This window comes from Cavia porcellus, unplaced genomic scaffold (assembly GCF_034190915.1).
Source record: "Cavia porcellus strain 051 isolate PalLab524CR breed Dunkin Hartley unplaced genomic scaffold, mCavPor4.1 scaffold_18, whole genome shotgun sequence".
Classification (NCBI taxonomy): Eukaryota; Metazoa; Chordata; class Mammalia; order Rodentia; family Caviidae; genus Cavia; species Cavia porcellus.
In genome coordinates this window covers 48762377-48784901 of record NW_026947501.1, presented here as the reverse complement: position 1 = coordinate 48784901, position 22525 = coordinate 48762377, and the positions used below count along the sequence as shown (strand labels likewise).

At 49.7% G+C, this 22525-nt stretch overlaps 1 protein-coding gene across 2 annotated transcripts; it reads right to left on the bottom strand.

Moving 5' to 3' along the window:
- Positions 1-1740: 1740 nt before the first annotated feature.
- Positions 1741-20030, bottom strand: Mfsd9 (major facilitator superfamily domain containing 9). 2 transcript variants are annotated; one of them, XM_003471739.5, is made up of 6 exons: positions 19791-20030; positions 17762-17849; positions 16919-16962; positions 12186-12315; positions 9746-9955; positions 1741-5259 (listed from the first exon to the last, which is right to left on the bottom strand). In XM_003471739.5, exons 1-6 carry the CDS (start codon positions 19926-19928, stop codon positions 4475-4477), a joined length of 1395 nt encoding a protein of 464 aa, XP_003471787.1. In that variant the 5' UTR covers positions 19929-20030; the 3' UTR covers positions 1741-4474. The 2 variants fall into 2 exon arrangements, with proteins under 2 accessions (XP_003471787.1, XP_063085815.1); XM_063229745.1 differs by lacking the exon at positions 19791-20030 and adding an exon at positions 19202-19752.
- Between the last annotated feature and the right edge of the window lie 2495 nt (positions 20031-22525).

Here is a 22525-nt window from a genome sequence, read left to right as displayed (position 1 = left end):
AACCAGTTACCACCTGATACACTATTGATATGTTCCTCCAAACAGGTGACACAATGAAAGGACTTTGTGACCCCAAGAAAACCCATGTCAGTGATGCCTAGACTGGCACTGCCAGAAGTGGACTCTGGTGTCCATACCTGAGCCTTAGCCACGGGGAACAGGTGTTCAAGGCAAACACATGCCCTGTCTCACACTTGTAGACCCACAGGGTGAGGTCCAAGATCACCATCAGAACACACTGGTGATGCTAGGCTTACTTTGGGTATTTCAGGAAGTTTCACTGTCACTAAGTACACCTGGACAAGTTTAAGTAGGTGAGCTATCACAGTAGAAAAAAACTTGTTTAGATAAAATGTTGAATCTATGCAAGATGGAATGTATGAATCCCTTTCCAAAATGTGGTTTCACTGTAGTCTGTTATTCCTGACAAGCCAAGATCCAAGCATGAGATGGAAAATTCCACAACTCCTAAATTTTAAATTCATGTCACTCTGACATATATTTCATTCCATACCTTACTACCTTGCTCTCTTACACTTTGTCCAGTGTATCCATACTGTATAAGCCACCTACCCACTAGTCACCAATGGATCCTCAGATTATTAGACTGCCACAGTATCACAGCGTTTGTGCTCAACTGCTCTTTACTTAGTAACACTGTCACAGCAGAAGAGTGGTGATGCCGGCAGTACAGATATACCAGTGAAACTGCTGTGCTTCCTGTCAGTGAAAAAGTGAAGGTTCTTGATCACAAACAAAGTCATATTCTGCAGTTGCTAAGCTCTGCAGTTGGGACATCTTCTATCCATGAGATTGTGTAACAGGTAAAAGAGATTTGTGCTAATTTTATTATCACCCCTCAGACTCAAAAAGTTGTGATTACCGTGCACGGTGACTGCTCAGATAGGATGCAAAAAGTACTAAATGGAAGCATGCTTAGGAAAAAATATAGGATGCCTAAAGTTCAGAACCAACTGTGGTGTGAGGCACCCTCTGGGCGTCTCATCAGGAACGTGTGGGCCTGGGGTGAGGAACTGATGAAGAGGTTTTTTGGTAAACCTGAAAGGCTGTTTCCGATCCATGGCGTAATTTGCAACCAGTTAGCTTTTTTCTCTCACAGTGTATGCTTGGGAGGATTTTTATTTATCAAGATGTGGCTTAGTTTAAACCAAGACCGACAATGATGTGTCTTCATGGACACCAGATTCATACAGTTTACCTTTGTGTTACCTAAGTTATTAGTGGCAGTTAATGCTTGCTCCTTAATGTCTGCAATTATCTCCAATTATCTTCTCCACTTAGGGAATAACACGAGCTGTCTTAATCTATTCCAAAGAAGATTCAGCACCATTTCTATGAGGTATCAAGTTAGAAAACAGAGTCTTATTTTGACTATTACTGTTTTCATAGAAAGCTGTCTAGAAAATGCCTGGTGAGCTCAGGTGATCTTTTTGGGACACAAAGAACTAAAGAGAACTTGTTTCTTTAGTGTTTGTGTAGCTGCTTAATTAGAAGTCTACTGTGATGTTATCTCACTACTGTGCTGGCCAGCAGCATAAATCTCACATTCTGAACCTATCTGATGCTGTGTAAGTGTTGTAAACGCCAACAAGCTTGTGTTTAGCATTAAGATGAGCTTCATCATAATGGAAGTTAAGTTTCTCAAGGGCCTCTGGACCCTAAGCCATTTCAGATCAGGACACAGTACTGCTTCTAAACACATAAACCAATTACAGAAAATTACAACTTCACAGAGATTTTATTTTTGACAAACATAGAATTGGCAAGTTCTTCAGGATGAAAAATGATGACTGAGTAGAGGTTTGTTCTGTCTTTTGCCTTGTTCAGAAGCTAGGTCTCAGCTTCCGGGGCAGGACTAAGCGACCCATTCCAGAGGCTTCTGCCAGGCTGGAGGGCGAGGTCAGTTTTGGAGTGAGGGGCATGGTGCACCGTCCTCTGTAAGCTTGCTGTTCTCCCTGAGCTGGCATCTCTTCTCTGAACGCAGCTGCCCAAGTGTCCAAATTTCCCCAGCCAGGGCTGTGGCCTGTACCTGGACCTCAGGGTCCATAGGGAAGGATGGGAAATGCTCCTGGGCCACCTGTCCCTGCAGCATCCTGTAACTGTATCCTCTGCAAGTGGACCCGAGGAGGGCAGAGTGCTGCACTCACCAGCAGCCTTTCCAGCCCACATGCCTGGGGTCACCACAGCCCCCAGCGACCTCCCCAGGGCTCTCCGTCCCCTCTGCCCTACTTCTGGTCCCTGTAGGAGCCCATGCAAGCCAGGTTCCTGCAATGCAGGGCTCGGAACAAGGGCCCAGCCTTCTGTGGGCCCCAGCATGACTCCTAACCTCCTCTGTCCAGGCCCCCAGCCTGTCTGAAGCCTCCCAGTGAAGCTCCAATGGGTACCACCCCTGCCTGTCCTCTGCTTGTCCCTCTGGATACAAGAGCATGTGTGCCTTGGGGCAGTGGGCAGAGCTAGGCCTCCAGAGCCCAGTCCATTCCTAACCCTAAGTGATATTTTACTTAAAAAGAATAAAGAACAATTCCATGTGACCTCACCTGATGTTTCAGATTACTCAAGAGAACTTACAGGACAAAACAGCATCCATGTTACTAACACATTTAATTTCCCTGAGATTCTATTCTATAAACGATACACAAACTGCTCACTAGATCAGTGTTTCAAACATCATTGTGCAATCGGATTAGCTGGTGCCTGTTGGAGGGTCCCCAGGAGTCTGCGGGAGATGGGTGGCCCTCGGGAGATGCTGCAGGCAGCGCCCGGCTGCTCTGAGCAGCAGGACTTTGGACCATGTGGAGGACTGAGAGAGACACTGACCAGGAGGAGCACCACACTAACAAAGGTGGAAGTCACTAGTGTACGACAAGAGATGTTCCCTACTAAGATCCATCTTTGACTTTCAATATTTCCACATGCCTGACCGATTAATAAAGACTCAGTAAGTTTATAGGCTTTAACTTCAGAAATAGAGTGCTATGATCTTAAAAATAAAAACATGGCCATTTGTAAGAACTTTTAAGAAATTTGTGGATTTTAAAGAGCGAGGGAAAAATCAATTTTTACAGATACTCATGAAATTCTATCTCCTTGCATCAGCCCCAGAAGGCCCAGTCATCGTTTTGGTCCTTCGGAGTCTAAGCGCCAGGACACTGAACATGCACCCCAAGAGCAAAGTCATTCTCACCACAGTTGTGTCCCTCAGCATTCAGCTTTTGTGTGAAAGCTCACATCCTGATACTTACAATAAAAAGTTCAATATGATTCCTGTAGCCAGGTGGGGAAAAGGACAATCTCCAAACTAAAACATAATTCTAATGATCATAAATATTTAAATTTACCCTGTACATGCAATTTCTGAAACTATGGAATTTACAACAATAAATATTAATGTTGTAGTAAATTAAGTGTATTAAAATTTCATCTACAATCATAGGGTATGTGCACTCAGTTGGAAATGGGCATCATATCTTAATGGACTCATTAAGAGGATCCAAAGGAATGGCAATCTGCGAGGAAAGGACCCTTAATCATCCTTGGTGGCAGTAACGTGACGCCACTATCAGTACCCAGCCTGTGCTTCCCTGCATTAGCACAGCCCTGGCTCCAGGCTGGTTCCCAGCCCTTGGGTGCTGCTGATGAACTGGAAATTTAGCAAAGTCCTAGGAAAACACTCAGCTTTCCTGTGTCTCCTTCTAGGCACATTAAAATGAAATAAAGGATAGGACTTTGAACAGGAATCTTACAAAATTCAGCTCCTCTCATATGGGATCTATGGAATGTCACAGACTCATAATCTGCATAAAAATGCTCACTAGTTTTTTTGGGATTTTTTTTTTTTTTTTTGTACTGGAGATTGAACCCAGGGCCTTACACTGAGCTATATCCCCAGCCCTTTTGAGCCAGGGTCTCAGACTGGGACCAAGTGGCCCAGATTGGGCTCAAACTTGCAGTCCTCCTGTCTTGGCACCTTTGAGGACAGGGATGAGAGGTGTGTGCTATTCCACCTGGCTTTGCAGGCCAGTTAAATACAGCAGCTTCTCTATGATTTTCACAGCAGCAGTTTTCAGGTGAGCAGAATGTCACAAATGTGCTTCTCAGTGGGGATGTGAGCATGGCTACTTTCCTCCTCCACACATTGAGGACCAACATCTCATCACCATTCCCTCTCCTGTAAATGACAGTTTTCCTTCACCTGGAGTTTTAATTAGTTGTTTGGTCCTGAAGAGAGCATTGTGGGTAAACACTGAACACATTTCCTCTCGGCAAAACTTTGCTGCAATCTTAACTTCCCAAGTGTCCCCGGCACTTCTGATCATCCATAAATGTAAATGCACAGCCCCAGAGCAAGCCCATGTGCGAATGACTCACTCACTCATGCACACTTCCTTTCCTCCTGGGTCACTGGCCCTCACTGGATACCTTGATAGTGCTTCTCCATGGCTGCAAATGTGTCCTACTTGCCTTTTAACCTCCCACTCTCAGCACCCTTGGAACGAGGTTTGTTGAACGTCATTATAAAAACAGCCACCAAAGCCAAGGCAGCTCCCAGCCCTGGGGGCCCGCAGGGGCTGATCTCCTGGGCCACTCCCGAGAGGAGGGGAGCGATGATTCGGCCCACGGCAGTCACGGATTGTCCCATGCCAATGATGGTTCCACTGGCCTGGGGGCCACCCACGGTCAGCTGCAGGTCAGTGACACAGGTCCTGCCGATGGCAGTGGAGAAGGACAGCAGAGTGGAGGCGAGGACCACCAGGGCCATGGTGCCAGCCGAGGTGTAGAGCAGCAGCAGCGCGCAGGTGAGCACGTTGGAATGCAGCAGGGCTGTGTGCAAGTTGTGCCCGTAGAGGCGTAGGATGGGCCCCAGAGTGAGGCCCGCCAGGGCGCCCAGGGCACTACTGCCACTGATGAGGTAGCCCGAGGTCCGCGGCCGCACCCCAAACCGCTCCTCCAGGGCCAGCACAAAGTTGCTGTGGTACAGCATGACCGCCACCCCCATCAGCAGGCGCACCAGCAGGATGTCACCCAGCTCACAGGACACCAGGCTACGCCTGTCCAGCAAGGCTGACCTGACCTCTGCCCAGCACTCCAGGGGAGAAGACTTGGCAGCCATGGAGCTCGCAGCTGCTCCCTGAGGCTCATGGTCTCTGCTTCCAGACTGTGCCTGGTGCCTGGGCCGTCCCAGGCCATTCTCCGTCCTGTGGACTTCCGTGCCACTCCAAGGAAAGAGCCAAATGAGACCTGTGAAAAGGGTGAGGCTTGAGACCACGATGTTAGCTGAAATAAATCAGACACACAGCTAAAATAATGCATGGTTTGGCTACACGAGAAATCCAGGTAGAAATACATCACAGAGCAAAATAAAAGCTAGATCACGGGAGACAGGAAGATATAACTTTTGCAAATAGGAAGGGGCCAAGAGATGGAGAGAGAGGAAAGGGTGGGGCGTGCGAGGGGATAGAAGGAATTGTTGTGTGCATGCACCAAAGCCTTACGATGAATGCAATCATTATGTTGCATGCATGGACTCATAACAATTTCAATAAAGAAAAAAAGAATGCAGGAGACCTGTCAAAGCAGGCTCAATGTGTGCACTTCCATGGGCATCCTGGTGGGGGCGCTGTTATCTGCACCAGGATTTACCAGTCTATATATTTGATTTCAGTTTTTCCACCATTCCCACAGCCCCATTGTGATGTTATGATACAAGCAGGTCTTTCCCAGTTCAAAAGAAAGCAAAACAAGAAACCAAAAGGAAACAGGAAAGTCACTTTGTTTCCTGTTGGGAGCCGCAGCCGAGCCCGGTCGCCTTACTTGGCGGACGTGAGGCCTGTAGGAAAGAGCAAAGCCTGAGCTAGATTACCCCTCCCATCGAGTGTGCTAAGATGGCGCTTATCTCCTGCTTCCTGCTTGGTAAACAACCCGCCCTGTAAGATCTCCTGCTTCACAACCCGCCCTGTAAGATAGTCTGCCTAGCAACAACTGATGTTAGCCAATCAGCCCGCATCGCGCGCTTTGAACTGATTGGCCACTGTAACCCTATAAAAGTGAGTGCCTCTCCCGCTACGAGGGAAGAAGCAAAAAGAAGCAAAAAGAAGCAGAAGAAGCACAGAAGGAGCCGCGGAGAGCGGACCGGTAGAGGCTTCGGGACAGACTGTAGGAAGAAGCACGCAAGGAGCCGCGGAGAGCGGACCAGTAGAGGCTTCGGGACAGACTGTAGGAAGAAGCACGCAAGGAGCCGAGGGGAGCGGACCAACAGAGGCTTCGGCCGGGAGGATTCCCGGGGCAGGCTGTACGGAGAAGGAAAATAAAAGAAAAGGTTGTCCACTGCCAGACTTTGTTGTGTGTCCTTCCTGCCGGCCGGGAGTGACACCGACAGTTTCCAGCTCAAAGTCTGTGGTGCTTTCCTAGATCCCACTTCATATTTAATATTATACAAGCTAAGCTTGTATTTACTTTTTCATAAATTTCCTATTTCTCTGCCTACCATTAGTGCCCATTCTCCCATCCATTTACCCACCCATCCGTCCATCCATGCATCCATCCATCTGTGCATCTGTGCATCCATCCATCCATGCATCCATCCATTTGTCCATCTGTGCATCCATCCATCCATCTATCCATCCATCCATCCCTCTGTTCATCCATCCATCTGTCCATCCATCCATCCCAACATCCAACATTCACAGCACACTTCCTACATGTTAAGCCCAGTGCTTACCACTAGAAATCCTTCAAGTGAAAGACAAGGCCTGCCAGCATCCTGTCCAGGTGGAACTAACCTAAGGAAGCTCAGACAAGCCAGCAGGTGATCAGGGTCCAGTAGGAGGCCAGGCTGGGGAGACAAAGGTGCTGTGGACAGCGACAACAGACCAGGCAGCAGGGACAGCTTGCCAGCAATGACTCTCAGCAGCATCTACTGGAACCACCCCCAAGTCACCCACATAAACCCTGAGAATGCCATCATCAAAAACCACAACACAGCCTTAGATCAGCCACTGCTCGCCATTCAGTCTTCCTCCTGGCCCCTGGCGGGCATGTTCCTGCTTCTGTTTTATTCATCCAGTGCCATCCAAGCAGGAAGACCTCTTGCCAGTGCAAGTTCTAAAACATTAAGTCTGCACTCCAGTGTGCCATCCGAGACCTCCCTATACCTCCCTGCTGGCCTCTCAGTCTTACAGATTTTAGTCCGACATGGATCATTTCATGTTGCGTGCACTAACCTCAGAATAAGTGCTTCCATCAAGACAGAAAACCAACCATAGGAGAGTGTGGATCAGGACTTTTCTTGTGTTTATATCTTTAATGGGCCCTTGGACACTACAGTGAATGTTATAAAAATGTAAAAGAACTGTCACTGATATAATGGAATAAGAATGGAATTAAATTATAACAATGATGATCGCTGCTCATGCCCCCAAACCTCAGCCTTCCTCAGTGGGAAAATGGAACCCCCATAACTTCACGTCTTTGTAGATGAAAACATCTGCAGCTGATATTCCAAACCCACCCTGGTTTACGCCAGCGCAGAACACGAAAGGGCGCTCTCCCTTGGAAACACAAACAAGAGCTCCATGGTCACGCTGTTTACATGCTCTGAGAGTTCACGGTGCTGTCAATTTGAACAAGACACACCCAGTGTTCCAGTTTAACAGAGTCCTGGCTGTGGACAACAACTAAAGGGGAAAGAGCCACTGTGGATGTGGGTGGCATTGACAAAAAGGCTTGGAGCCTGGTTGGGTAAAATGGGAAAGGAGGACGTGACGTCTGGAGGAGCTCAGAGGAGCTCCAGTCTTCACTGTGGCCTTGGATGTTATCTCCAGTGCAGACCCTTCGTCCTCTCAAGAGGGACTCACAGGGGACTCAAGGGTGAGCTCCAGGTCTTCAGTTTTGACCAGACCCTTCATTCTCCTGTATGCATAGGGCAATTTCACATTCTCCCACACCCGATTCTACAGGTGGCACCTTGTAAATCCTCTGTATTCCTTATGTATTCTTCATATTAATCCTGGCCCTCTCTGGTGAACCCTAGCTGATTCACGTGCTGACTCTGGGCTTGGAATGGTTTCACCTCAGGTACCTTTCTCTCCATGGGAAGATTCAGCCACACCAGCTGATCACATGCTCCAAGCCACTGTAATCTAATTTATGCCAATCCATCGGGCCTGCCCTACAGGCTGAGGCTGCAGGTTAAGATCCTGCAAGAAATTACCAACTAATCCTACAAGAACTGAGAGCAGACTCATGAAATTCACTTCCCAAATCTGAGATTCCTCATCCGACACAGAACTCACAGCTTAATACCATTTCCTGAATGTGGGAACCTAAAAGCAGCAGTCGTGTGATCAGGTCCTGCACCAGGGAGGTGGACAGTGTGGATTGAAGCCCTTCATCCAAGGGCTGCCCATGCTCCAGTCTCTGCATAAAGAAGAAAGATGTGGTAGGTACCTGCCCCGGCCTCCAAGGAGCCCACAGACAGGAAGGACTCTCTGGTTTATCAAATATGATTCAGTGTCCAGCCTGTTCTAGGCAGAGGCAGCAGTGGTGAGTAGACTGGACAAAATCCTGGCCCTCTGGAGTAGGTGTGCGAATGTGTGTGTATGTTCAAAGGGCAACAAGCAGAAGACAGCAGGCGTACTATGAGGAAAATCGAGTGATGTCAGGCAGACTGATCAGACAAGGCCTAAGGAATGAGAAAGCCTGGAAAGACAAGTGCAAAGAATACAGGGACAGAAGCAGCAGCCAGGACAAGGCCTTGGGGTGGGGGAATCAGCCTGGGATGTAGCAGGTCAACCAGGAAGCCGGTGAGGCCAATGCCCAAGAGAAGAAGCAAGCGGGTGTCTGCTGCCTGTGACGGGCAGGCCATGGGGGCCTGGTGCCCCATCCGGGAGACCTCAGGAGCCTGCGCAGGGCAGGGGATGGTAGTCTGCCTGCCTGCCTTTTTCTTTCTTTCTCCCATGGCTTGATCTAAAATTGTAGTATACTCATAAAATGAAGCAGATTTTCATTTAAGCAAACACTAAAAGACTATGTTATCATGTAAAAGAATGAAAGTGGACCCTATTTTTATACTGTACATGAAAATAAACTCAAAATGAATTTAAAAACAGAAACACATAAGAACTGAAACTATAAAATTCCCGGAAGAAAAAGTGAGAAGAAGCCTCTTAAAACTGGCCTTAGCAGCCATTTCTTGGATTTGAGCCCCAAAACGAAGCCTGCAGGAGCATAAATAGACTACATGGTGACGTCAAAGTAAAAAGCTTCTGCACCGCACAGGAAAAAATTTGCAAAAGTGATCCATGACTGGGGATGTGATCTGCAAATCTGATCCAAACCTGATTAAAAAAAAGTAAGCACCCAAAATACACACATATTCTATATAAAACATGATTAGAGAATGAGCAGAAGGCTCAAACCGACATTTCTCTAAAGGTCAGCCAACACGCATTTGAAAAGATGCTCAACACTATGACTGAGGCAAACTGAGTCTGTAGGATTCGCTTCCTTGTATATTTTGTTTATGAAAAACAAAACGGCTAAAGGACAGCAGGGCGTGGAAAAGCAGGAGGCCAGGTAAGGGCCTGGGGAAGAGCACAGGGCTCCTTCCAAAAGACCTACATGTTTGATCAATGACTCCGGCGACTCTAAAATAAAAATGATCCAAGGAGAGGAGCCTGGGTAGCCCCACCCACAGAACCATCTTCTGGGGCCACACGCCACTCACCAGCATTGAGCAGGAAGACGGAGCAGCAGAGGAGTGCGGCGAGGCGGAAGCCGCCCTCCAGCTCGGCGAGGTACCCCCCTAGCACGGGACCCAGGATGAAGCCCGCGCTCGAGGCCGTGTTAAACCGGCCCAGCACCACCGGCCGCTCCTTCTCTACCACCAGGTCGGAGAGCAGTGCCCTGGAGATGGAGAGTGTGTGCTTGAAAACACCTGCAAGGGGACAGAAAACACGTTCCGTGACATCGTCCCTGGGTCCCTGCGTCCGGTCTCTGTCCTGGATGGAGCTGTGACCTCCACCATTTATGAAATCCCAAGCTTGCAGGCCCCAGTCCACCAGAACTGGACTCTCCGACTAATGCCATGGCTATGGTAGGTGAACACATCCATGACCCTTGTATACCTGTCTCTTGTCATGACCTCGGGCAGCTCTAGTCCTGTTATCTGCCCACCGTCATGGTCATGGTGGCTTCCATCTGAGTGACTTCTGGCTCCATTTATCTCCTAGCAAACCTGACCACACCCCTGCTGTGTGCAGCACTGATCCTAGCAAAGGCAGGTCTCCCTGTACCTCAGAGCCGGGGTTGTCCTGGGAAACACAATGTGGATCTACTGCAGGTGACAGAGGCTGAGGAGAGGAACACAACAAGCCAAGATGACAGGATGTGGGCAGAGATACGACAGAGTCTTTGTCTGGCCAACATCTGCTACCTTCTGCTCTGTGGTGAGGCCGGCGGCTCTGCTGACCAACCTGCCTGAGAGCTGTGACGTGACTTTATCTTCCTCCCGGTCCTGGGGATGTGTCTCACTCCTGCATACCCAGCGAGTGGCCTGACTACTCTGAACTGTACCATGATGCACTGACCTCCGTAGTCCCCACCAGTGGACTCTCTCCACCAGCACTGTGCTGTCTGGACCCTTCATCTTGGGCTGATTCCCAAGATGCTCAGGATTCAAAATGAGGTACACATGAGTTGGGCAGCCAGCCCTGACATAGCCCTGCAGGGGGAGACCGACACTCCCCACATATGTTTCCCCACTTGAGCCGAGGCACCAGGTCAGAAGGTGAAGTCTGTTTCCTGCAGGAACTCTGGGATGGTTGTGACATCCTATCTATGAGGATTCACCCATGCGGGGGAGGCCTGTGCAGTGAGCACCCGGTGACCACACAGACAAGGGCTCTCTTGTCCCCCAGAGGTGGGGAGGGAAACCCCAGGTAACGAGCACTGGCACATTAGCAGTCAGGGCCCAAGGATCTGAATCCAAACTGACTGTGGGCATGAGAAGCCTGACGAGGCAGCCAGTCCCTCCATTCACGGCCACCAAACAGTGAGGACACCACACTCTATGAAAGGGTGCCACGTGTAGCCTTCCCTGTTCACCAAGGCCAAGATGCTGGTGGGACAGGCCAGCATCATTCAACCAGGCTCCTTTCCCACTAAACTAAATCAGTCCATGCTCCCTGGAAGTGTCTGCCCACCGTGGAACTCACCGGGTGTGCCCACCCGTTTTCGGTAAGAAGACAGCGTCCACCACTGAATGGCAGTGCATGCAATTCATGCAGACACTGCCAACCATGCTGCAGACGTACGGCTGTCCTGACACAAAAGCAGCAGCTGAGACTGAGGCTTGGGCTTGGTGGCAGGTTTCTGAGGATCGCAGCGACATGCAGGCAAGGTGTTACAGTACAGTCAACACAGGGTGTTTCGGAGAGAGAACCCAAGTGACACTCATCACAGAGGTGGGGTGCAAAGTGATGGTCACTTTGTCCCTCTGCAGTGCCAAGTGAGACCAAGCAGCTAACTGTGGGCAGCCAAGCAGCACTGCAGACCTGGCCAGAGCCACAGAGGTTGCTGGGCTCCGGTGTGCAAGGTAAGGACCAGATCCTGGCAACGCCAGGGCTGCGACAGCTGGGAAGCATAAAGCACTTCCACCGTCACTGCCACCCATCGGACACCAGGTATGTTTCCGGACAGGTGAAATGTTTCAAGAAACACACAAAGGGGGCAATAGTCAAGAGCAGTCTGTGAGCAGCAAGCCACCTGGGCAAGTCCCAATGGAAGCCAGCAGTGGGCACAGAGCAAGAAGCTCACTTTAGCCAGAGAGGCACCGGGAGCCATGGTGCTGGCCAAAGAGAGCACCGATTCCTGCTCCAGAGACAGAGAGCAGGGCAGGAGGGGGCAGCTCAGGTGTAGCCACAGCACTTGCGAGATAGTCTACTGGGACTCTGGGACCTGGCACCTACGAGGTCTGCAGCATTGATGGTCGCTGCTGGAAACACAGGTCTGGCCATTGCCACTCAAGGGCCACATTCTCTGCAGTGGTTCCCCTCGCCTCCCCTCTCTTCTCCTCTTCTCTTAGACTCTCCTCCATTTCCCTCCCTCCCTTCCTCTCCTCCCTTCAGGGACCAGAGACAGAGACAGAGGGGCTGGGTGGGACTCACCCACTGGGACTCGCGCCAGGGCGAACAGGAACACGCTGGTAGAGGCTCCGAGGAGGAGGTAGCCCAGGGCACTGAGCAGGAGGCACAGCAGCAGGGAGCAGCGCCTGCCCACCACGTCACTCCAGCAGCCCTGCGGAGAGGGACACAGGCTGTGCTGTGCTGTGTCCTCGGTCCCCATCCAGCAAAGCCCCACAACGAGGCCAGGAGGGACCCATTTCACTATCCTCTGGGACTGCTCTGCTGTGCCACTGGCCAGATGGCTTATCTGCCTGTCCTCCCATGGGCGAGCAGAGACACACCACACTTTTCGTGGACCACACAGTGACATCTGATGAGCTGATGGCTGGGGATTGGCCAGTGAGACACCAGCTGGAAAGAGAGTCATCTCCGCCTTCCTTCTTTCACGCAAGGACACATGTCAGAAACCATGTTCATCGCTGAGAAATTTATGAGATATTTCGAAGTGAGCTGAAGAGCCCTCACAACTTTAGACTCACGCATGGTGCAGTTTATGACAATGATCACACAGGACAGAAAGGATCCAGGCCTGAGCATGGGTCCACTGCCCCAGGTGAATGCAATCACTATGCACTGACTGAAAAACTTTTGAAAAGAAAGTGGTGCGAGGGGCTGGGGATTTAGCTCAGCAGCATAAGTGCCTGCCTTGCAAGCAGGCAGTCTTGAGTTCGATCCCTGGTACCGATAAAAAGGAAAAAGACAAAAAAAAAAAAAAAAAAAAGTGGTGTGCAGAGCCCCACGCTGTAACTCACTTTGGTACTAACAGTGCCATCTGCACATCACCACGTGGTACTAAAAGTGCCCCACTGCTGCCACTGTGATTCATGCTCTGCACCGTACTACGTGCTCATAGTAACAAGTCTTTTCATGAGATATTTGGTTCTTATCAGTTTGTCGAAGATACATATAGTGCTGCAAATAAGCACTTTCATAGTAAACTCTTTGCACACATCTTTGGAATTGTCCTGAGAACAGAACTCTAGCATAGGGCTTGTTAGCTTAAAAGGTAGGTCTATCTTTAGGCATTTGATAAATACTGACAAATTATTCTTTAAAAAAAAATCTACATCCCCAATCAGTGTAATTAGGAGAGTGCCATTATTGTCCCTGGGTTTGAGGGAAATGGAACTGCCTTAAAATATTGCTTGCTAGGGCTGGGCTGCTGAAATCCCAGGGCTAGGGCTGGGATGCTGAGGCAGGAGGACAGCAGGGAGTTCAAGGCCAGTCTGGGCTGAACTACATAGCGAGATCCTGTCTCAACAAAACAAAAGCAACAACAAAATAAGACTAGCAAGCCCTGTGTGGGTGCGCATGGGCACAGCCTGAGAGCGGGCAGGAGAAGGTCACAGATGTGAAGTCACAGGCACCACCAATCCAGGCTGGGAGGTGACAGAGACTAGCTCCTGTCTCCTTGTCCTCAGGGCCAGCTGTGACACACACCTGGGCTTTAGTTCACCGGGGTCCCCTGCCCACCTGTCTGCCTCACCGAATGCCAACTGCACTGTTTAGGATCCTCCTTCTCTATCCTGGGTGCCAGCATGAGTGTGTATATGCACACACGTGTGTGTACACAGGCATCTTTCTCAGAGACTCTGAAGATATAAGATATAAACTGTCATTACCATTTGTTTTCAGAGACACCCAGGATCCTAACTTTCTTTTCAGTGGATTCTGCAAATCTTCCCCCAACTTCCCAGTGGGGAGCCTTGGCTTCCTGTGCTTCCGGGATGGTAACAGCATTGGAGCTGTGCCCCTGCCATAGAGACACTCCTCCCTTGCTTCAGTGCCTCTGCTTGAAGCCAGCAACCTTAACCACCTTGGACTCTTTTCCACATCCACACTCAGGAGAGCCAGTCATTAGTGACACCCCACCACCACGACACCCCTCCACCCCAGCACTTGTTTCTGTGACAATGAATCAGAGCCCTTGCTCCAAGCAGGGCCTGACATACGGTCATTGCTGCACAAATGGGAGCTGCTGCTATGAAAACACTGGCACCAACATCATTACCCACAGCCGACAGGGAGCAGCTTTCTTCCTCAGTGTTTCTTCTTAAAATACACATTTTTATAAAACTTACGGTAATTAAAACATGCACTCAGTACTGTATTGATTAAATAGGAAATCGGACTTCAGTATCTCTCTGTTTGAAAAACTTCCAAGGAGGGTTTTCACTCAGTTACAACTAAACTGAGATCCATGAAATCACGGGCTTTGCGGGCACAAGCCTGAGACAGAGGATCACTGAAAACTCATGCAGGGTGAGGGTGGCCGTAAATACTCAGTGTGAAATGCCGATTCCATGACAGGTGCCCAGCAGAGTGCTGGTGATGGATCCCAGCCCCTCGAGTCTGGTCCTCAGGGTCAGGCGGCTGGAGTCCAGCAGGTGAGGGAGGAGCCCGAGTGATGGCAGATTTTTTTTTTTTTCTTCTGGTCTTTTTCAGACAGGGTCTCTCTATGTAATTCAGTCAGGCCTTGAGCTCACTTTGTAGCCCAGGCTGGTCTTGAACTCACAAAGATCCTCCTGCCTCAGCCTCCCGAGTGCTGGGGTTACAGGTGTGAGCCACCACACCTGGCCAAGAGCCCGAGTGGTGGACTGCACCATGGCCTCGATGATGGATCTGCACTGGGCAGGGATGTGTGAGCCACTATGCTGCACGGCAGAGGGCTTAAGAGGCCCGGCTCAGCTTCCTCCCAAGGGAATGAAACTCTGGAGAGTCTGATGACCGGGGTGTCTGTCCATTGTCTCAGATCGCTAAGGCAATGGCAGGTGACTCTCAGGAAAACCAAAAACAAAACCAATAGCATGAGTGTGGACAGCAGTCTGGTACTGAGGCCAGGTGACTTAGTCAAATTATTGAAATTTCTTGAGTCTTAAATTTCCTTCTAGGGGAATGCAGGCGTCAAACTACCCTGCAGGGTAGTTGCACTTTAAGTGAAGAAAAAAAGCAATTATCTTTATGCAAATGTAACACAGGAAATACTTTCTAAAAATGACAAATCTGGGTGGAGTGGTGCCTGCCTGTAACCCAAGTACCCAGGACTGAAAATTCCACATCAGCTGAGACAATCAGCTGTGAGTGAGACCTGTCTCAAAAAGGGCTGCAGAAATAGCTAAAAAAGAAACAAAACAGAGGATTTAGCTCAGTGGCATAAGCACCTGCCTTGCAAGCAGGCAGTCGTGAGTTCGATCCCCGGTACCGATAAAAAGAAAAAAGACAAAAAAAAAGAAACAAAACATGCATCAGGGAAATAGCTCTCTATTGATTCTGCAGTTCAGTATGAAATACAAATGAATTTTTGTTACATAAAAAAATAAAACAAAAAACATATTTCACAGGGAAGTAATGCCCAGGAAACACAGGGGCAGATCATCTCCCCCTCACCTGTGCTCACTATGCAGGAGACCACAGGCCAGCATCATTCTTCAGGCCACCAGTGGTGAGCCCATGAGACCCAAGTGATAGCTGCAACATTGTTTGGACCACTGCACTCCTGAGCTCTCTGCTCTGCAGGGCAGGGCTCACACATCCTTGCCACGTGCGGATCCAGCATGGAGGCCACGGAGTGGTCTGTCACTTGCCTGTTGGACCCCAGCAGCTTGGTCCTGAGGACCAGACTCGAGGGGCCAAGATCCGTCACCAGCACTCTCCCAGGTACCTGGCACAGGGTCGGCATTTCACACTGAGTTTTCATGGCCACCTCACATTTTCAGTGAACACGTTTTCAGTGATCTTCTGTCTCAGGCTTGTGCCCGAAAAACACATGATTTCATGGATTTGATTTAGGTGGAACTGAGTGAAAACCCTCCTTGGAAGTTCTTCAAACAGAGAGATACCGAAGTCCGATTTCCTATTTAATCAACACAGTGCTGAGTGCATGTTTTAATTACCGTAAGTTTTATAAAAATGTGTATTTTAAGAAATGCTGAGGAAGAAAGCTGCGCCCTGTCGGCTGTGGGTAATGATGTTGGTGCCAGTGTTTTCATAGCAGCAGCTCCCATTTGTGCAGCAATGACCATATGTCAGGCCCTGCTTGGAGCAAGGGCTCTGATTCATTGTCACAGAAACAAGTGCTGGGGTGGTGGAGTGTCACTAATGCCTGGCTCTCCTGGGAGTTGATGTGGAAAAGAGTCCAAGGCGGTTAAGGTTGCTGGCTTCAAGCAGAGACACTGAAGTGAGGGAGGGCCAGCAGCAGCATGAGGGCAGTCAGAAGCAGAGTGGCAGGGTCACCCTGGTCCTCTGTCCTCCATGTAACCCACCACACACATGCCTTCCAAGTGTTCACCTAAGTCTGCAAGACGATATGGCATGTGGTCAAGGCACACCCTAAAGCAGAATCCTAGAGACCTAAATGGATGTGACAACTGTCAATTAAGTGAGGGAAGAAATAAAACTGGCAGTAACTTTTGTTGGTCTCACCTTCTTCCAGGGATGCATGAGAGGAACACATTATGATTTAAGGATCCTCTTCATCCAAGATCTAGCTGACTCCCTGCATCGCTCAGAAGATATCTAATCCCTGCTTTCTCTTGGCCCAAATAAAGAGAACCCACAATGAAAGGATCTTGTTGATCTAACTGCCTGTGTATTTTGGTCATCTGCTAGTTATTTATTGGTAAATCTCACATCCTCCATGACCACAACTATAAAGCAGGAGTTCAGAGGTGTGGCCCTGTGCTCTCCAGATGGGCCAGAGAGAGAGGATGACTTACCACCAGCGTGCTGGAGAAGAGCTGCAAAATTCCGTAGGAGGAACCTGCCAAAAACAAAAAAGCAAATGAGAAGCAAAACAACATCAGCAAAATCAGATGAACCTGTTATAAAAAAGAATCGAGGTGGTAACAATTACATGGAAACCAACAAACAAGCAGAAAGGGAGAAGTTTTAGAAAAGGGAAAGGAAGTTATCCTACATTCTTTCCTAGTTGGGAAAGTATAAGTCATATGATTTTTAATAGAAGGCCTTCAAAATACAACAGCAGGAAAACAGAAGGAGGAATAAAGCACAGGGCTGAGCTCAGGGACCCTGAAGAAAGTCCTTCTTCTGCCCTGTGAGAACCATGCAGCTCTGACTTACAAATGTGTACAGAGGGCAGCAGACAGCTGAACTTTAGAAGAACTATACTGAGTCTTAAAATTTTAACACCGACCCATCTCTGAACATTTTACCATTTGACAACCGATGGCCAAAAAACATGGCGGATGCTTGACAGGTGTGAGCACTGCAGGTGAAGTCCCTGGTGCTCACCCTCAATGATGGGTTCCAGTAGGCAGGGACCACTCCTGCCCTCAGCATACACAGCAGGCTCCTTGAGGACATTAGTGGCAACATGTGGGTGAAGGGGTAACCCTGTAACTCAAAATGTGCCTGAATACAGACAGTCCAGAGCAAAGAGGAGTGATGTTTGCTCCAGTGTAACATTAAAAATTATTCTAGAAATCCATTTTGTCTTGTTTCCAACTTGCTTTTGGGCATCATTTGGTGGTAAAGACTGAGTTGTGCACACAGGCATTCAGAAGCCAGCGCCCTGCAGCTGACCAGAGGTGCCCACTCACCGATGATGCCAGCCACAGTAGGACTTGTTCCAAGTGACTTGGCGTGAAGGCTCAACAACGGGATGACCATGCTGACCCCAAGCAAATCCTAAGAGGAAACAAACGAGGATGGCTTGGGTTATAAACTGTGGCCTGAGGAGTTTTTAATATCGTGGCCCTGAAATTACAATAAAGCCAGTATCTACTCTTCTCAGCAAGAAAAATATGCTAACTGTATTCCAGAGTATGCCAACCTCATATGGCTGATCTCAAAAGAAATGTGCCAGGATGGGCACTATATGTAAATGTCTGGATGACCTGGCTCAGGTTCCATTTCATCCCTAGCTTCTTCATAACTGAGACTTAAGGTTCAAGGCAGGTGGGCAACACAAGTCCTTCATTTAAAAAAAAAATCAAATAAACAAAAGATCCACAGATGCGGAAGCAGAAAAGGACAGGACAGTCCATATTTACTGGTGAAGCAGCATGTCCTGACAGATAAAAAGAGTTTCCTTCTGGACTCAGAGAAGGCAACTAGCATGCAGGAGCCTGCAGTTCATGGCCTATGAGGTCGCAGCTGAGAAGAAAGTCTCAGGGCAGCAGTGATGGTGCCTGGGAATGGGTGGGCTCCCTGGGGAAGGGCAGAAAAATTGCAGACCGATGATCGCTGCTCCAGCTCCATCGCTAGGTCACTGTGTACCCTTGGAAAGGTTTCCTTATCACCATGTCCCAGCAAGTCAGCTATGAAGTAGGGGTCTAAAAACACCTGCCTGCTGAACTATGATGAGCACCAAGGGACAAAATGCCTGAGAAAGCCTGGCACACAGGGAGGCTCGAACATCTGGGCGGTAAGAAAGGATCCTGGGAAGCATTCTGAGCTATCTGGGGCCCATGAGGTTTTTCTTTATGTTTCATTCTTGTCCTCATTTGGCTACCTGCCGTGACTGGCTCAGGGGAAGAAAGAGATACCTATTCATACCATTTTCCCTGTACCCAGCCGGTAAACCTGGTTGAACTGAGCAAAAGAACACACATGAAAAACATGTTCTTGGGACCCAGCATGAATCTTTTGCTTCCTTGACCAGCCTATGGATTTGTACAGTGCAGAACCAGTGTCACCTGTCCTGTGTGCCCAGCAATTTGGTGGAACAGGCTTTCTTTATGATCTTAACTATTCACCCCACAGAGGGAGGATATGGGGCTGGTCTCTCTGTGCTCCTCCTACTGGGTAGCAGGAATCCATGCCATTAATGGATCTTCAAGTCCTCCCACTGACATCTCATTCAAGCAGTTCTTCTAGCCCATAAAAGAACTCCTGCTGGGCGCTATTTCCAGCTCCGACCAACCTTGGGTTAGCTCACAACCTGGGATAGATATGTAGGGCACCAGGTCTAGACCCAGAGAAAGAAGCGAGGAGGGGGATTGGACCCCTGCAGAGGATGGCTCAGGACACAAGCTTACTTGTAAGACTGCAACATCTCTGGTGTAGGAGCTTCGTATTACAACCTGGGAGCTCCACAGGGCGCGAAGCGTTGGACACCCCGAGTATGTGATTAATGCATGCATGAATCGATGCATGGCTTTTCCTGCTAAGCACTTAGCTCCCAGTCCGCGTTGGAAAGAACTTCTAGTATGAAGCAGGACACGCACACGCACACACACGCGCGCGCGCGCGCGCGCCCATGATGAACCAGAACGGGAATCTGTGTCCTGCAGTTTGCAAACATTGTGGGTAAAGGCCGACATGCACGGTCCATAGCCGGTCAACCAGGAAGTCCCGGGAGGTGCGCCTCTGGCTCTGGTGCGGCGCTGTGCAGCCTCCTCCTCTAGCGGGTAGGTCAGCGGCCCGCGCCCAGCGCCGGCTCCGGCGCTCAGGTGGACACGGGGGCCTGGCCGAGGCGACCGGGCCGGCTAAGGGATGCGGCTGCCGGCATGAAGGGCTCGGAGGCAGGGTCCCGGCTGCGCACGGCTTGCAGATCTGGGGAGCCGGGGGTGGTGATGCTGCTCCGGGTCCCGACACCCCGCGTCTCCCGCCACGCCCCACACTCACCAGGAAGCCGACCAGGTAGAGGCCGAGCAGGAAGCGACGGGCTCGCACCGTGCCCGGCCCTGGCTCCCGCGGGGGCTCCAGGGTTGCTGAGGCCGCGCCAGGGTCCCCGCCCGGGACCCCACGACACTCCCGCAGCATCGCTGTGGCCAGACCGAGGGCGCCGACGCCGCAGACTTGCCTTCAGTGACCCACGGCTCGGCCCCGCAGCGGGCGGAAGCCCCGCCCCACCGCCAGTGTAGCCCCGCCCCTCTAACCAGCTTCCCTCTTCCGGGTTTTGAGCCCTCTTCCAGCGCTAGCCCCGCCCACCACCCTGCCCCGCCCCAGAGGTTTCCCCGCCCACTGCCCGGCCCCACCCCAGCCCCGGTGATAGCACCGCCCAGCTCCCCCTGACCTGTCAGTATAAGAAGCCCCGCCCCTCGCCTCGGCCCCGCGTCTAGCGGAAGCAGCTGTGCGCGCTTGCGCAGAGGGAGAGCGTGGGGGCGTGGCGCAGGGGCTGGGCTCCTGAGGGCGCTTGTTCGTTGCTCCATAGATACTGTGCAAGGAATGGATGTCAGCGAATCCCGGCTTTATGCGGATAACGACGCTGTTCTTCCTGCCCTCACCGGGGCTGAGCCTGTGGCCGAGAGGTGGGACAGAGTCGTGGCGAGCCCGGTGCTGCCGTAGAGGGGGTCCCGTGGCCCCAGGCCTCTAGTCGTCCGCAGCGGGCCGAGACCCCTGAACGTGGCTCTCCAAGCCCTGAGCTGCTTTGTCGTAAACCCGGGGGAACTCGCGTGGCCGAGGAATGGAGGATTCCGCAGCAATCCCAGGCTCTCTTCGGATCGCGCCTCCCCAGCCCGAAGGAGCAGCTGGCCTCGACTTGGCTGCCCCACGTCGGGGTGTGTGCAACCTGGTGCCCCGCCGGGCTCCGAGGTGTCGGAGTGCAACCGTGCTGGCCTCAGCTAGTGGCAGCCGCTCTTTATTTATTATAGATGTATTTATTTTATTTAAAAGAGAAAAAATACAGGAAAAAAGCAAAAGAGGCAAACAACAAACCCAAATAATAACAATATAGGCTTTCAAAACAAGGTGTTAGGAATTTTAACAAGGCTTGTTATCTTGTGTATTGTTACCTTCAAAAGAATTGCTCAGGTTACCAGGTATAGACATACAAAATTGATCAAACCAGGAAGTAGCAACTGTTCTTTTCCAAGAACTAAATTTGTAGAGTAGCATAGTCATCTTAGCTGTCTTATGTGTACACATTTATTTCTATTTCTTTTTCCCTTCCTTCTTTTCTCTTTTTCCCTATCCCAGTTACTTTTCCCCTTTGAGCAGTTATTTACTCTTACACAATTATTATTTATTGTCGATTTTGGATCTTGCTTTTTCACTTTCTTACACTAGGGAGGCACTACAGTGTTTGCCATACGGTGAGTTTGATTTATTTCACTTTTGAGTATGGTCTCAAGTCGCATGCATTTACTTGTAAAAGCCTTGATGCAATCCTTATTTATAGCTGAGTAGTACTCCAGTGTATAAACATACCAGTTTCTCTTTTGATGCTTTTGATGCAGGGGAGTCTCCTGGGACTACACAGCTAGTAAGCCCTGAGGTGGCCATGGAGTTTAATTTCCCATCCTGTACTGTGGTTTCTCTCAATCCCCACATTAGTTTCCTAGAGCTGTGTTAACACTAATTTGCTGGTTGAAAATAACAGAAATTTATTCTTTTACAGTATTGGTAGCAAGATATTTAAGTATTACTGAAAAGTGTCAGGGAGTATGGGCCCTCCAGAAGCTCCAGAGAGTAATTATATCTTGTGCTTTTCAGTTTCTGGCTGCTATGGGTGTTCTTTGGCTTGAAGCTACATCGCTCCAGCCCTTAAGGCTAGGATCTTCAAATCGCCCACTGCCTCCTTTGTGTCAGATCTCCACATTTCCCTGTTAAGGACACTTACAGTTACATTTAACGCCTACCAGAGTAATCCCAGGCAGTCTTCCCATTTCTTGATCTTTAACTTAAATCACCTTTGATTTTTCATGTAAGGATAGTGCAGACCATGTAAGGTCATGTTCACAGGTTAAGGATTAGGACGTGAATATCTTTGGAGGAGCCATTTTTCAGCTGACTATACTCACGTATATGTAAGGTACATGTGTGCACTGTCAGCAGATCAATTTGGTGCTCTTCTAGAGGGTACAATTACATTGTCAAAGTTTGTAGTATGATTCAAAACCCTTCAGCCCTAAAACGGGCTGCCCTGCCTCTCCCTTCTCCATCCTTGCCTGTGGTCCCCTGAAGAGTTCCTTCCGGTTTTCCAAGGAAAAAGCAAACTGGAGCCTGATGCACAAACACAGATGCATGATGTTCTGGTGGAACTGGAAAGTGGACAGCTGGGAGTCTTACAGGACTACTGAGGAGTAGCTCTGGAAGACAGTGGTAAATAAAAATATGTCCAGTAGTTGACACTTAAAGTGATACTGTTGGCTGTCTGGTTGGTCTAGGGTGAGAAATAGAAAAAACCAATACTTTTCCTGGGAGCTTTCTGATGAAATAGATTAGCAACAAGGGAATCTAGAGAGGTGTGTGAATGGAAGTGTCAGAAGGAGCAGGGACCCTTTCTCATGCTATTCTGTTATGCCTAATCCGCAAATCAAAGAGACACACAGGGAGATCCTGCTCTGCCTCTACCACGGAGTTCCCTGGAGGAGCCTTGTTAGTGACCTGACAGACCGCTGATTAGTTAGTCCTCCTCC

Bases quoted from the DNA above. Each gene is read 5' to 3' on its own strand.
- Mfsd9 (XM_063229745.1), bottom strand. From the start codon at position 19,486: ATGTCGGCCTTTACCCACAATGTTTGCAAACTGCAGGACACAGATTCC. The intron at 12,316-16,918 runs GTAAGTCATCCT...CCCTCTCCGCAG, and splicing joins TCTTCTCCAGCACGCTGGTG to GGCTGCTGGAGTGACGTGGT. The intron at 9,956-12,185 runs GTGAGTCCCACC...GTCCCCTTGCAG, and splicing joins CCTGGCGCGAGTCCCAGTGG to GTGTTTTCAAGCACACACTC.